General features: G+C 43.4%; 1 protein-coding gene across 1 annotated transcript in view; it reads right to left on the bottom strand.

Moving 5' to 3' along the window:
* Positions 1-643: 643 nt before the first annotated feature.
* SAMD12 (sterile alpha motif domain containing 12) overlaps positions 644-16,292 on the bottom strand; it is a 175,253-nt gene continuing 159,604 nt past the window's right edge. The window contains exon 5 of the mRNA XM_036398564.2: positions 644-9,559. Coding sequence (XP_036254457.1) covers positions 9,537-9,559 — 23 coding nt within the window. The 3' untranslated portion in view covers positions 644-9,536. The remainder of the gene's footprint in view (positions 9,560-16,292) is intronic.

The raw sequence follows: 16,292 nt of genomic DNA, 5'->3' as shown, positions 1-16,292 counted from the left end.
AAAACCCACATATATGGAAGAGCATAATATCATGCTGGAATTTCATCATTTCAGCATTTTTGTGAAAGCTACCTAATCCATTGACTTTTAAATTGCTTGCATGCCATAAATACGGAGAATAAATGGGGCGGGTGGGATGGAAGTGAAATGCCTCACAGCATAAACAGTCTAGTACCTGCTTCTTTTGCAGTTTGGTCCCCTTGGAGGATGCTTCACTGCTGACAAGGGCATCCCCCAAGCCTTGAGAAATAAGGGCAGTGAAAGGAGAATTCTTCCTCACTGTGTTCAGTGTCTGCTCACTGTTGCACTGCACTAAAGCAAAACCAGAAGAGCTGGTCTGGATTCACAGCCAAGCCCTGCCCAGCAGAGCAGAGCCCTTTGCTCAGGTACAGCTGTGCTGTGCTGCATTTAGGCAACCCCTGCACCCGTGCAGCAATTCATGCACAGACCCAGGCACTGCCACTGGGGAAGGAGACTTGAGGGTGGGCAAAAAGCTCTGCCCACCTTCAGGTGCTGGAAACAACCTGAATGAGAATGCTCAGACTGCCAGGTAAGAGTTGTTGCTAGAGAAAAATCTGGAGTTTTTTCCCCTCCTGTTCATGACCTGGATCAAGCTTGATCTTATTTAAATCAAACAAAATACTTTTACTGTATAATAAAAATTCCATGTTTTAATACATTGCCATGCACAAATGAAGTCAAACAATGCAGAGTACAAAATTGTCAAATATACAAAATGATAAAGCAGATACCCAAAGCTTCCAGAGATCATGCCCAAAGATACCAAAAACTTGATATTGGTTTTAATTTTATTCTTTAAAAGAATATTCCTCCCTCCCGCCCGGGCTTTATTTTTGCTGATTTTTGAAAACAGAAGGAAGACAAGACTGAATATAAAAGCTGTAAGTTGGAATTAAGTGATGGCCACTTTGTATACTAAAAATTAGTTTGCATGATAAGTTTTGTTTTGGGAAAAAAGCACTGCTGTGCAGCTGAACACCTTGGATGCCTGGGGAAACGCAGTGTACATCAAACAAAAAGGCACACTTTTGTCTCATGCCACCTCATTTGGCTGCATCATTAAAAAGTTCAGCCATAGATGTACTGGGAATAACAGTGTGTCACTTTATAAGCATTAGAGTGCTGGCATCTTACTAGATTATCAACCAAGTTAACATTAAAAGGAGATCATTGGCTTAGAGTATTTCCTTAGTGGATCTAAACCAGAACTGAGTCCCAAGGCAGCAGGACCAGACACGGCTTGCTGGCTTCAAGTGACTGCTTTGACCATTGCCAAGGGCTTGCAGTCAGCCTTTCTGCATCCCATGTCCTGCAGCAGGTGACCAGATCTCCCAGGACCTTGATCCCAGCCTCCCTGTCACTCCCTGCAGCTCATGTCCATCATCAGGGCCAATGTGGATGCACTAGCACAGCCTGGTAGCGGATTCTGTCCATGGGCTCCTTTTTGGGAAGCAGCCTTTGGAGACAACTCAGGTGCAACTGCAATTCCAGCTGCCTGACATCCTCAGGGTCATGTTCAAACAACCTTAAATTCAACTCCCCAAAGCAGAGGACCCCAAATTTAGAGCCCTCTTTGCTGGTTTATGGTGTGCAGAGCCAGGCAGGCATTCCTCCCATCTTACCCAGACAGTGAAAAAGAAACAATAATTTTGAGGCAGGTCCAGGTAGCTGCAGCCCCTACAAGAAACTGAATGCAAAGCCCAGCATGTCCCAAAGTACTGTCCTGCCACCTTCAGATTCTGCAATATCTGTGAGAAATTTAAAAATACACATCTTAGCCTTGCCAAGCATCCCTGCAGCTTAGTGCAAAGCAAAGGAGTCTACTCCTGAGAGGACACATCCCCTTTGGGGAAATGCTGGTCATTCCCACTACCAGGGGATTGTCCAGTCCTGCCAGGAAATGTCTCCTGCTGTGGCTGCAGGAGCTTCTCAGCACAGACAGAACACTGCTCTCTGCCTGTGGGGTAGCCCAGCATGGCTCCATTCCTCCCCTTGGTCAGTGGGGTTGGATTCAGGGGAGAAGGACGAGATGTGATTCTCATGCTGAGATGCTTTGCATAGGCTGGAAGCTCCTGTCCCTCTGTGCTTTTTCTACTGTCACTTAATCTCTTTTCCACCTTTCTCAGAAGTGCAGAGAAGGAACCTCTTACATACAAGGGAAGCAGACAAAGTGCTAAAAGGACTCAAAACATTTCTTTATCTTGAGACCAAAACCTGGCTCGGTAAGGAAAACTCCTGCCTAGATGTAAAGCTGCCCTCTCAATATTGAAAAAAACCCAACCAACTTATAAGTCCCATAAGCATCTAATGGGACAATCTGAGGTTTTTTTCCTTCCCTGCTCAGCTTCTTATTGCTTACATGCAGTTTTGCTGCAATACCAATCTCTCTGCTATTAAAAAACCCTGTGTTTTGCTATTTAATTTGATGACTCATGATATTAAATAGATAAATTCAAGGCAAATGCTTAATAGAAGGAATGTGATTAGAGGTGTAACAACTACAGAGGATTTTTATTTTCTGAGAAACTATTTAGATATATTTGGAATTAATACCAGAAAGGAGCTTTTCATTTCCTTCTTAGCCTGAGCCTGGTCTGAGCTTGAGCTGTGATAATGCTGTCAGTCCTACCCTTAGGGCAGAAGCAGATGTTAGAGTCACGTGCCAGTCCAGCTTTGCCCCTGCCCAGCTGGCCCCAGCCATGCCTGTCACAGAACACTCTCCTCCAGAGCTGCAAGGTGTCCATATCAATCTGCAGTAAATATTGCTTTTATAGTTTCCCTTGTTTGTGTGAGCTGTTTACTCTTTAGACTGTACATCCCAGTTCATGCTTTCCCCACAGTTGATGAAGCACATGGAAGATGACTCCAGTGGTTCACACTTGCCTTGTGCATATCAACAGTGGTTTTGTGAGATCTGAATCAGACACCAAGTACTCCTTTGCTTATTTCTGAAGCACAACATTCAATCCAGCCAATGGTAACAGGACCCAGTCTGGCAAAAACCCACTGCTGGGAGCAGCTGTCATGTCTCTGGGTAATCCCACTGATGTAATTTCACTTGCAGGGCTTTATTAACCAGCTCCAGTGGGGCTCCTCAAGAGAGCAGAAGTTTGCTGTCTTTGAAGCAAGGAACCTGTGTACTGTGCCCAGCTGCACAGTGATACAATCACCCTCTCCATCAGCACTGCAGCTTCTCTGCTGCTTGTTGCAGGCACAACAATCTGTTTCTTGCCAGCAAGATGCTGCCTCCTTAAGAGGCAAACCCACAGCTGTTATGCCTTGCTTTGACTACATATCCACATGGCCCCATCATTTGCATGCAGCATTTTGTCCCAGGCTGCCATCACTGAAAAGCTACAGACTCTTGGTATGTCCAAGGGTTTTGTTGTCCTTCCTTGTCCAGTTCTCTTCCTCTAAATATATGCAGCAGAACCTTACAACTTGAGCATACTCATGATGCTCATACCAAATGCACAGCTTTCCACAGAAGCTGTTTAAATTAATACCATTTTGTGGGGGAGAGAAAAAAAAGAGGATATAGATCGCCCTGCCTTCCTGTAATATTGGAAACTTCAGGATATTTTTAATTCAGTTTACATCTGATGATCTAGTCTAATCCTTGCATAACACATGCCCAATAACTTCATCCAGTAATTGCTGCACTGAGCCTGGATTTCAGTTTGAGGTAGAGCTTTTTGACTTGGAAAAATACTCTGCACACATTTAAAGACTTTACGTGATGGAGAACATACCAGGTAACTGAGTAAGTTGTCTCCACTGGTGATCATCCTCCCCGTTGAGTATTTGCACTAATTTCTAGCATGAAATCAGTTTCCAACCAGCAGAGCACATCATTCCCTTTTCCTCCAAACAGAAGAGCTACCTGCCTTCAGACAGTGCTTCCCTGCCCAGGTAGAAGATTGTGATTGCAGATGGAGATCAAGTCACCGCTTCAAATTGCTTCTGAGATAAATTAATAGCTTGAGCTTCATTAGTTTGACACTATAATAAGACCTGTTTTCCTGCCCTTGAATGACACTGGGAACTATTGAAAATAATCTTCCCAGGTTGTTGATACCTTTCTTGAAAGACTGGAATGGCATCACTGTTGCCAGGTCCTACATCCCAGCTGGCAGAGGCATCTCTGGGGCTGATGCTGAACAGATAATTTATGACACCTTCACAGCCACTGTGTTATTGCATACTCCCCATGCTACTAAGTTGGACTTGCTGCCATCTCTCCTGGATTTTTAACTTTTCTGTCCTCCAGGTTATTCTCCACTACTGACCTGCTCAGATCATTATTTATTGTGCCCCTGTTTTTGTCATCTCTGCTGTTGCCAACAGTAATTTTCTCTTTCCCTGGGGGGTATATTGAAAATAGAGCAAACCTTGGGAGGAGCTCATCAGAAATAGACTCAGTGAGGATAATTCATATTTACAGCTATTTTTTGTGATCAGCCTGTAATCCATTTTTAATCCATTAAATATGGGTGATATTGATTTTGCATTGTGCTATTTTGTTCTTTATCAGAATCAAATGCTCTATAGGAGGCTAAGTATAGTATTCCAGCAGAGCTTCTTTTCTCAACAATCCTTTGATACCACAAAAATCATAGCAAGTTTATTTGGCATAATACAGTTCTATAAAAATAATATGAACGATTTTATCAATTTTTAATTACTCTAATGATTACACCATATCAACTTTTCCATGATTTTGCCTAAGACTGATAGGAAGCTAATGAGTTCTATAGTTTTCTGTATCAAACCACTCATTCTTTTGCATTATTGTCGGTCTGGTGTCATTTGAAGCTTCCTTTATGCTTTCTGGTTCTGAGGAGTCCTAGTAAACTTTTCCTTCACTTTTGGATTCAGGTAATGGTTCTACAAATTTAAAATTATGTTTGGATAGTTACTGCTTAATATTACCTGTAACTACTGATGGAGCAGGAGGAATTACATTTTAATGTGTAATCTGACTCTCTCCTTCCACTGCTTTCAAATACAAAACAAGACTGTTTGTTGGGTTTCCAATGTAGTGTGAGCAATCTCTGTGCTGGGCCTGTCTAACATCACACTTAGCTTTGCTATGGCAGTATTTATTAGGATATATGTAAAGTCTTTGGTGTAACCAGCCCGAACCTATTTGCCACTGACCTCCCATACATTTTTGGCTTCCTTCATTAAGCATCTACTTTCCTTACTTGCTGATTTATCCTCATGAGCCTGCCTAATCACCCATACATTATGTTGGTGGGTTTTTTTTGCCCTCCAGATTACTTTCCTGAATTTTACTATAAGAGGTTGCAGGTAATGCTGGTCATATTTTCCCCTCACCCATCAATTTTAATTATACCAAAGGACCTTCTCTTTTTAAATTAAAATCTTATTGACAGCCTATATATACCAGGGTTAATTGCAGTCCTGCAGCAGAGCTGTTCAAGGAGACTCTGATGGCAGAGATGGTAACTGTTAAGGGGACCAATGTGAAAGATGCAGGGTTTCACTTTGCTTTATTTTGAATAATGCAGATCTTTTGGCCTTGTGGCAGGTGGAGGAGGTTCATTTCAGTGATCACAAAAAAATGCCACCTTGATGCTGGCTCCTTGGCTGGCACTAGTCAACATATCTCTGGAGCCTGTGATGGAGTAGTGCCAATGGAGGTCTGCCAGGGTCTGCCGTGGGGTCTTCTGAAAATTCAGGGCAAACCCAGAATTTTGTAATTTTTAATGGTTTAATTTCCTCAATGACATTGCAGCTGCAGTTGAGTGACAACACTTACCCTCAGGAAGAGACAAGGAGGGGTGGACTCACTGCCATGCATCTGGACAAGCAAAACCAAAGAGCTCATGGAGCTTTTCCAAACTCCCCTTCTGGAAGGCTGGCTTTCCCTTAACAGAATAAATGGCAGGTGTTGAGGCACAGAAAGCCACCCAGCTGAAAAAGAAATGAGGAACGAAACAGTGCAAAGGATGATCTCAGCTGCAGTGTGCCCTCTGGGGTGAGCAATTCCTTCAGGTTTCTGGTGGAGGTTGTCTCACAGAGCAAAGCACTTGGGATGGCTGAGCTCTGACAGGGATTCCTGGAGGGATCTGATGCTGAACCTGGGCACAGGGAAGCCAGGGGAGCGTGGCAGCAGGGGGAGGCTCCGGGCTGGGAGGAAGGCTGCAGGTCTGCACGGGAACAGGGTCCTGGTGACAACCCTGCCTTGTCTCAGAGATAAGAACTGGTGATCACTGTAACAGCAGCACAGCCTGTATGAATTTATCTATCTCCACTGGCTGATAATGGCTGCTTTATGAAAACAGCATTAGTCTTCCACTCTTTTGCAGCGAACTAATGGCTCTGAGCATATTTAAATTCACTTCCTTTGCCGGAATAACTTATTTGCTCCCTTTCATGTTGACTTGGTCTTTGGCACTCTCGACATAAATGATTTATTGACTAGAGATAAAGCATTCTTTCCCCTGAACTGTTCCTGCGACCCAGGCAAAAGCGGATATGTCTGGTATTAATAAGGTGTTCAGCATAAAAAATGCAATAGACTTGATTGTCTGCACTCAACAGCCTTTCCGAGAACACAGTACCTGCCCCCATTCATAAGAACAAAAACCTCTCCCACATGTTTATTTATATTAAAAAGTTTTCAGAAGAATATGCTGGGATCCAGATAGTTGTTCAGGAGATGTAGAACAATTTCATAAATATCCCTGAGGAAGCATGGCCTACTTTGGGAGAATAACAGTGATTAAAAAAATCCAAACACAATGAATAGTTAAATACAAGCCAAAAAGTACAGTTATTTCCTTATGGCTCTGGCAGACAGTCACACACGTGAGAAGTGTCACGGGGCTCGGGGGGGCTATGCTTGCAGTTGTCCACATGCATAGGCTGGCTGCAGGATGGAGACCACACCAGCTTCAGGGGAGGTTTGTCCAACAGGCACCTACAGCAGACATCTCTCAGAGTCTGGCTACTGAAGCGTCTGGACTTGATTTTCACATTTCTCAGGGCCTATAACACTGCTTTTCTAGGTCACCATAGCTAAAATCCTGGGAAGCTTTTAAAACAAACTGTTTTAACAGGTTAAGTGCACACATCTAAATTCATGCCCATATACTGGAAGATGGTCAAAACTAAAATTGATACAAAAAAAGCTTCTAGTGGCTCTCTGCCTAACCCAACTTCTTCTCACACACCCTTTAAAGATAACACTCTTTGATAAACTCTTCTTTTATCATTCAAATTATTCTGGATTTTTTTCACCGGGTAGTAAAATAAGAGAACTCCTACTGTAGAAGTATAGCATTCTCTTTTTAATTTAACATATCAATCAAAGTAGTTTGTTTTTAATTACTTTATCAACATGAAATTGATGTCAGTTGTCAGAGTGCATTTTTAAAACCTGTAGCAGAAAGAGCTGTAAAATTTGCTGAAGCTTACAGTGGACCTGTGCCATGCACATGGCTGGCTCTATTGGTATCCGATTCCAACCTGCAACCCTATGAAAAGCTCTAAAAAGTGCAAATGTTGCAATTGGCAAAGATCCTTATGTTTTAAGGAGAATTTTACACCAATTAATTTGAAATTAGGGACCAGGATTTTCAGAAAGAGAATGTAGAAGCTTACTACTCTGTAATTCTTGGGAGCTCCATTTGAGAATCCATGGAAAGACCCAAAACATTAAAAATCACCAGCAACTTCTGAGAATCTTTGTCACCAGTAAAAATATTTTGCTTTTGCACTGAGTGCTATAGAAGTATCCACTATGCTGAATCTGAGATGGGTGGAGAGCTGAAACCTAAGCCCATAACCATCTAAAAAAATTAAACCCTGAAGATAATTATCTGTTTGTTGTACAGGCACCCTCAGTGGTTGACCTTCCATTCTCTAGCAATGAACTGCACAACAATTTTTAAGAATTATAACACAGGAGCTTCCTCCAGAAAGGTGCCTGTGACTTACTCTAACTGCACATTCTCTCCATCACTGCATCTTCACACAGCATTGTCTCATGCAGAGTTTGGAATTAATGCTAACAGCAACTCTATCAGGCTGGAGAGAGTGACAGTCTTTAAGTACACAAAAAAGCTACCTTTGATTTTAAAGAAAGAAGGAAAAAAGAGGTGAGCCCCCTCAGAATGTTGATGACATCAGTTCATTATAAAGACTGTGCTGAGAAGGTCCTGATGTAAGGGACAGACACTAATTCCACTGAGTCCCCATGGAAGAAAGAGCACCACAGCCAGCTGTGATACAACCAGTGATGAGGTCAGCCATTCAGAGACTGAACAAAAAACAACGTTCAGATTGAATGCAACAGTCATGAGCCTGCTACAGTATATTGAAAGGCTTATTGGAACCATTTGCTTATTCCCAGTTCCTACCAAAATACTGTTTTGAGTAGAAAGTGGAAAAAGTTAATGAAGAAATCTGCCCTCTCCAAAGGGAGTGTCTTGCTCCCTAGAAGTATAATCTTACACTTTACCTTTTTAGAGAGTTTGGTTTGGACTACAATTTCCCAGCCCTGCCCAAAACATAAGTGGTGGCCAGCATAAAGAACCTGAATTCTTCCAGTTTATTCTGGTTTTATTGCAGACCAAACCCAGGGTCACATACATGTCTGAGAAAGGCTCTCTCCCTTGCCTCTCCCTCACTGAGTTAGAAAACAGACTGGCACACCAGAAACAGGACCCTTTGATATTTGGTGGGTGAGAGGGAGAGCACACACAGTATCCTACAGCTCCTTCAGACTACCCTGGTTTTGGCTACCTCTGTGACAGCTCTTCTCTAAGTCTTGATAAAAGAAGTCACATCTCTGCCACGTGCAAATCTATCTACACAACCTACTGTGAATCAGTGAAGGGATGCTAGTACTGGGCTTAGTTTGGATGCAGTCTCAGCACAAACACTGAAACATATCCTCAGTATTTTAAAAAAGGACCATTATATATATATGGACTGTGCTAGTTCTGTGAGAAAAGCACATATGAAGTGCTGATATTGTTTAACAGAATACCATTAGACTGCAAAACTAACACATACAAGACGTTTACATTCCTACCAGGGTGTAATATTGTGAACATATCCACTGAGATTGGAGAACTGTTGTAAGTTTTTCCTAAAACATCATGCCATCTGCATACATAATAAAAGAATCCAGTAGTTGCCATGCTAAAACAGGACTTCTAGTGAAGGGCATAGACAGTCCCCTAAAGGGAACTCAAAAGTTATGCACAGTGATGAAGACTGGAAGAAATTTTCCAGCTAAAGGTCTGTCAATGACCATTTTCAACAAATTAGATATTTTGGATATTTTGCACCACATATTTACTCCACAGCAAACCAGGTCTCCCCAGAATGTATCAGCTGAGCGGGCTGATTTTACTTCAAGTTTGTCTTCAATCCTCCATGGTCATCTTCTGGCAGCGCCATTTATTGTCATTTCTTCATGAAGGAAAGTTCACTTTCATATCAAGTGGCAGGACAGCAGCTTTAGAGGCTGGAAATGTTTATGGAGAGCTCTCTGCTGGGGCTGTGAGAAACAAAACAGAAATCCAAAACCAGACTGTAAGTATAGAACAAAGCAAAGAAATTATAATGATTTCAACTAAAATGAAAAATGTCAGGTTTGAGCTTAGTAAATGTACTTGTAGAATATATATTGTGACCCTAGAACTTTTTTTAATCAACTTTTCTCACCAATCAAAAAACTCTTAATCCATTCCTTAGATAAAGTGCAGACCAGAAATCATTTGCATGATTTAACAAATCCTACTTGAATTTTATTGCCTCATGTGAAAGCACAGTTTATTCTTCCTGTAGTCTGAGTTCCAGAGAGCAGGGCTCTTCTGTTTGGTTGGATTTGCATTAACTACTGAAGGCTTGATAGCCAAAAACTGGAAAGGCTCTGCCAAATGCCCAAGTAGTATCTGCTGTTCCCACACCCTTTCTGCTGGCTAAGATGGTGAGAACTGGCCATTGGTGCATAGATGTGAAAACAGCTCACCCACATCCTTCCCCCCTTCAGACCCCATAAGATAACGAGGAGGTTGCAGAGTTTCTCTTTCCCCTGCTAAGCAGTACAGCACACTCAGAGCTGCCCTTGCAGAGGTGTACAGCCATCATACCACAGTGGAGGCCACTTGTAACTTCCCCTTCACCCAAACTTGTCTTTGAGAAGCACAGCAAAAGGACAAGAGGCAATGGACACCAGAAGCAACAAGAGATATTCCAGTTGGAGGCAAGGAAAAAAACTCTTCCAAGTGAGGGTGGTTACGTTTTGGACCAAGTTCCTGACCAGGCTGTGGGGCCTCCACCTACAGAGAAATCTGCAGCTCAACCAGATGAGTCTCCACACAACCTGATGTGGCCCTGGTTCCAGCAGAGTTTACTGGAACCATCTCCTGAAGCCTCTTCCAACCTAAATATTTTTAAGCTTGCACATTTTCTGAAGGGGATTTGTGCTCCTTGTTCTGCCTTTCTGAACAGGAGATGAGTGCCTGTGCAGAACTGCTCACACTGAAGCACAGTCAGTTGTTAATTCAGCGTGTAGCACATAAATGCCTGTAAACCCATCACAGGCTCAAGCTTCTGGGGCTGAGGAGTGTTGCCTTCTTGGGAAGGCCACGGTGACCTGGTTTCAGAGTCCAGCACGGCGATCTCCTCCTTGGGATCCCTCGGGGCCAATAACAGATGCTGACACCAATGTGGTGGACGGTTAAAGGCGTTTATTGAGGGGTCTCAAGGGTATTTATGGACTAAGGGGTTTCTCTACGTCAGACAGGGGTTTGGCTATTCTTTCTAGGGTTAGTATGGAGTGGAAAGTTACTGGCATCCATAGGTTAGGGGGGCTACACGTTTGGCTACATTCCAAGGGTGATCCTAATCTATGGGGAGGGGGGCAGAAGGATTCCTGTAATTTTCTGTCACAGCCCGAAATCTTCCGAATGCCTGTCTCTTGCCTACTACAGAGGAGCCATGCAGAGACAAGCTCACCATATTATTTCATGGAATCACAGAATCATTTAGGTTGGAAAAGGCCTTTATGATCATTGAGTCAAAGTGTTAACCCATCACTGCCAAGGCCACCACTAAAATGCTTTGGGATGCAGCTTTGTCCATCACCCAGCCCTCACCCATCACGTGTTTTACAGACCAGATCTCTGACCACAGCAGTGCTGGGATGGGACTCATCAGGATGGGCTTTGCACCTTTTCCAGCTGACATCCTGCTTAGTTCATGAATGCATGTATCTGTAGGTGTGGGAAGAGCTGCACTGTTGGGGTTTTGGGCCAGGTTCCTAACTGTGAAGCTAACAGGATACTGATGCTGCCAAGGCAGCATTTACATCAGCTGAAACTCAGGCTGGCAGTGGATTCCTGCTTCTCACTCCTTCAAAATCATTCCTGGTAGGCTCTTCTCTGTGGGGTGTGGGCTGACTGGCTCTGCCAAGCTGTCACTTTGCCCATATTTGCCTCTACCAACCCCAAGCTCTTGTAGCAATGGACATGAAGGTCTGATTGAACAGAGAAAGGATGGGATGATAAATCAGTAGGTATTGCACAAGACCAAAAAAAATCCACCCACTCCCTGCCATGAGCACTTGACCCCTGAGTGTAAATATGCCCTATGAAATAGAGGAACAGTAAAAACCAGTTTCCTTAATTATTTCCCTCCTTATGTGGGCATATTTACCTGATTACAGTGCCACTCTTGATTTGTTTTTATAGCTGCTTTGCTGTTATCCTCCAGGTTCTCTAGGGCAATGTTCCCAACACCACCTACTGTCATCTACTACATGAGATGCCCACATCAGTAGTGGCCTGAGAAAGATGCACATTTCAGACCCAGCAACTGGTTTCACATCATGGAAGAACATACAGGAAGGTTCTGAGCCTTCAGCTGGTGTAGACAGATAGAGATACAACTGACTGCATCCCCCAAGACAGAAAGAAAGCATTGGTGACATAAGCAATTTTGAAGACAAAGGGCAAATCTATGGGGAGGTTTTAAAATTGGAGAGCGGCAAACAGGTACTTAATCTCAAAAGTATTTTATTTCAGGTGAATTAGAGGGTGTCTCCCATCTGTGTAGTATCAGTGGAGATAAGCCTATCTCACAAAGACCTGTCTCTCTCTCTTTGAGCTCATCTGCTGCAAAGAAAGGAAAATTTCAAAAGCTCTCCCAAGCAGTGGAAAATACCTTCCTTAGCCACAGAGCTGGAGGACTAAAATAAAATGGGCAAACTGGCTAATTATATCAGGTCAGGCCTCAGGACTGCACTCGTGCTGAAATTCCCCAATCATCCCCATTGTCTCAGTCATTAGCTTGTCCTTGTACTTCAGTTTGAAATGAGCCAGCTGGCCCTTCAGACAGAAACCCATCAATGAGGAGAAATGCAACTGATGCCAACCTGAGCTCCATCCACCCCACAGAGGGAGCACAACCACTTTGAGCCATCAGAGGCTCTGGACACAACTGCCAACACTGAGCAAGCAGACAGTAGTAGCTCTGTCCAGCTCTGCATTTAGAGCAAGCAAAGTCAGGCTTTAGTGGTCATCTAGCCTGTTTCTTCTCACTTTGTCTTTTGAGGACAGGGTTTTAGAAGCACTTATTCTTCCTCATTACCTCATCATTTTTCGTGCCCAGCTGGAGGGTCCTCTAAGGACCCTGGTTTTGTAACAGTTCATATCCAGTGTTTACTGAAAGTAAAGATCTTTATAAAAGGTATCACAAATGAGCAGTTGCCTTTGAAAACCCAGCCTGAGACAGTAAACAAAGACAGCCCTTTGCAGGGGGTGTATATGCTTACCAACACAACAGTGAACAGATCTAATCTCACATGACATTTTCAAGAAGCTGATGCAGAAAAACAACAATCATTTCAAAGCCAGAGATGTATTTCAGTTTTTGAGTATCTGTGCTGTGTGATTTTTGTCTGAGAAAGGGACATATTTTAGATTCATTTTTAACACATGTTAATTCAACTCAACCTAGAGGTATTACCTATTTGCCACATTTCCATAATTGAGGGATTCTGATAAAGAAAACAAGCATCCATTATCTTTGCTAGGTTTACTCTCCTGGAACTAATTTTATACTAAATTTCTAAAGTCAGCACATTTCAAACACAGGATTATAATGAAAAATGTCTATTTCCAAACATCTTTCTACCATCTATTCCGTGGAGTCTGTGAAAAACTGCATTTGGCTTCATTTAGAAATATTTTTTCTGTGTTAGAAAGGACATAGGTATTTCACTTCATGTGTCTCATGTCACTTGAGACATTTTAATATGCTGTACATTACTGCAGACTTGTTGCATCTGGCTATTAACTAATTAGAGTTCATAAAACTGTCCAATTATTGGGGATGGGAGAGACCTTGAAGATCACCTGGCTCCACCTCCCCTGCCATGGGCAGGGAGCCTTCCACTGGACCAGGCTGCTCAGAGCCCCATCCAGCCTGGCCTTGGACCCTGCCACGGGTGGGGCATCCACAGCTTTTCTGGGCAACCCTGCCAGGGCCTCACCCCCCTCACAGTACAGAGCATCTTCCTAAAACCTTATCTAAACCTTTCAGTGTAAGGCTCCTTGTCCTGTCACACCATTGTGGAAATTCTCTCTCTAGGCTCGCTGTAGCCCCCTTTAAGGCAAGGGGAAGGTGCTATAAGGTCTCCCTGGAGCCTCTTCTTTGCCAGGTTGAACAGCCCCAGCTCAGCCTGTCTTCATGGGAAGGTGTTTCAGCCCCATGATCAATTGAGTGATTCTGGACTCCTCTGAACTCATTCCAACAGGTCCATGTCCTTCTTGTACTGGGGACTCCATAGCTGGGCATAGCACAGATGGTGTGTGTGTCCAGTCTGGGGCCCCCAACAGATACCACTACCATTGAAGAGTTCTGGACACTGATAAAAGAAAATGCCTGGCAGCCCACTCACAGATTTACCCTTTTTCTTTACTCTGCATTGAATTGTTATTAGCACTGAGGTATGAGAGAAGGAGGTGTCTCTCTAAGGCTCATGGCAGTTCATGTAAAAAGAACTTTCCTTCTTGGGGAGCTGCTGATCCCAGTCAGCCACCAGGGTGGAAGGAGAACTGGCAGGGGCTGGGAAGGGCTGCCATGGGGCAGCCTTGGCAGGGACAGGAACCACTTTCCCCTGTACTTTGCCAATGAAGTTGTACTGGCATTTGGTTTCAGTCTATGACAAAGCCATCCCATTCCTGCAGTGGGTGAAGAACAGCAGTTTCTGGTTCTTTTAACCTGCAGGTGAAGGCAGCTGCTGCTGCACATCCTCCTTTCGTAACAGGTCGCTGATAACCAGAGTCAACAGTGCCAGAGATCCAAGGTTACCTCAAACCATTGCCTGTGTGGAGCCAGCTGGAGCCAGCAGCCAGAGGGTGGCAAAGCACAGCCCCAGCCTGCTCCATCCACCCCCACCCTCCTGTCATCCAGCACAGGCTGCGGGTCAAGCCTTAGGGCTCAGAGAGTGCCACAGCCCTGCAGCCTCTGCTAAACAGGGGCACTTTAATCTAGGGACTGTGCAACACCCAGCAGCCAAGAGAATACAAACACGTGGATGCTTTTTGATAAAAGTGCCAATTTTGTTTTGATTCCCAACCAATCATGTCTTGGTCTGACTTGCCTGACTTTCCCCTCATTACTAAAAACTAGTAGCTGATACAGTCTTGGAGGTAATATAATGTTGTCAAATGCAGTTGTCAAATGGTGGGAAAATACCAATGAGGAAAGGAAGGAAGTATCTTCTTACTCGGATTTTTTAATTTGGTTGCCAAGCAAGAAACCAAGATTTTGAATTTGGAGTACCTTTGACAGAAAAAGTGGGTCTGTGAGCACAACACCTAGAGCATCTAACATAGTAATCCTAATCCCAAGCATTTGATATTCTTTAATGAGTCCATGCAAAATAACTGTAAAAGCAAAAAATACATAGAATCAAATGTTGTCTTCCCTTCACACCTACTTTTTAGGGGACAGTTAAGACATGTTTGTCATTAACTATAAAACCCAACCAGGAAACAAGACATTTAATGTTGAAATGATTGGGGACATCGATGTATCATCACAAGACTCCAAGAGCAGAGTCCTTAAAACAAACAGCAGCTGACATATAAATTGCTATTTCTGCAAGGATAAATTCAAGGTTTCTTTTTCTTCTTCTGGACAACTTGCTCCCATAAGCAGGTACTCTTAATCCTCCTGGATAGAGCTTTAATATCTGTTGATAGCATCACCATAAATACGCTCCTGAATAAATATTCCTGCATGAGATCTGGGGAAGAGAATGGCATTACAAGCAATAAACTCCTTGGTGTTATTTATGTATTGCTGCACTGCTCACTGAGTGTCCAGGGCCCAGACAAGGGCTTGGAGGGGGCAGCTAGAGCACAGCTTAGCACAGCCTGCACGGTGAGTACGAGGGTGTGTGGGATCCTGGCTCACTTCCAGATGTGCTGTCCAGATCAACAGCACATCTCAGCTCAAGGAAGCTTCAGGGAGCCTTCCAAGGCAGTTTAGACAGGATGCTCAGAGTTTTAATGATGAACATTCAACAAGGTCAGGCAAATCCCATCCTCTGTGCTGTGTCTCAAGAGGTAACTCCCTTCCTGCCTGTGATGCTGGGCTCTCCAGCCTGCATCAGGCACTTCTGAGATGGAACATTTCTGGGAGAATGCATGTCGTGGCAGATGCTCTCAGCAGGTAACCTTCTGAAAAGACAATTAGTCAGAGGTTATTGCAGCTGCTCTGTTGAAAATGTAGTTGTCCAAAATGTGTTTTGCTAAGCTATTCAAAGCCATCAAAATAGTCTGATTAGCCAAAAGTCTCTTCGTGAGTCACACACAACCCCAGCTTCTTTACCAAAGCAGATCCCTCAGCAACTTTACTAGGTTAAACAAAATGAGGACACATGTTGATTCTGTGTACAGATGATTTATGCAGAAATTTTGGTTCTTTGCCCTTTCCTTCAAAAATCAGAGTTCTTGGTGGACAACACTCTAAAGTGCTTGAGCTCACACTCTAGCCTTGTTTTGAAAAGTATCTTAAAAGACTTTTACATCTTCTGAACTTGATTTTACAGTGTAATCTGAAAACCTTGGGACAAAAATCTGTCCCAACAAATTATGTCCTTTCTATGCCTGTGCCTAACAAGCCCAGCTTGTGAAAATTTGCCAAGCTTAGAAGTTTCGTTCAAAAATCAGGAAAAATCCCAGGAGAGATTCTTTCTTCTTTCGAAGTGGTTCATT

This window comes from Molothrus ater, chromosome 1, assembly GCF_012460135.2.
Source record: "Molothrus ater isolate BHLD 08-10-18 breed brown headed cowbird chromosome 1, BPBGC_Mater_1.1, whole genome shotgun sequence".
Classification (NCBI taxonomy): Eukaryota; Metazoa; Chordata; class Aves; order Passeriformes; family Icteridae; genus Molothrus; species Molothrus ater.
Note: the sequence above shows the minus strand (reverse complement) of the source record. Positions and strands in the feature narration are given on the sequence as shown.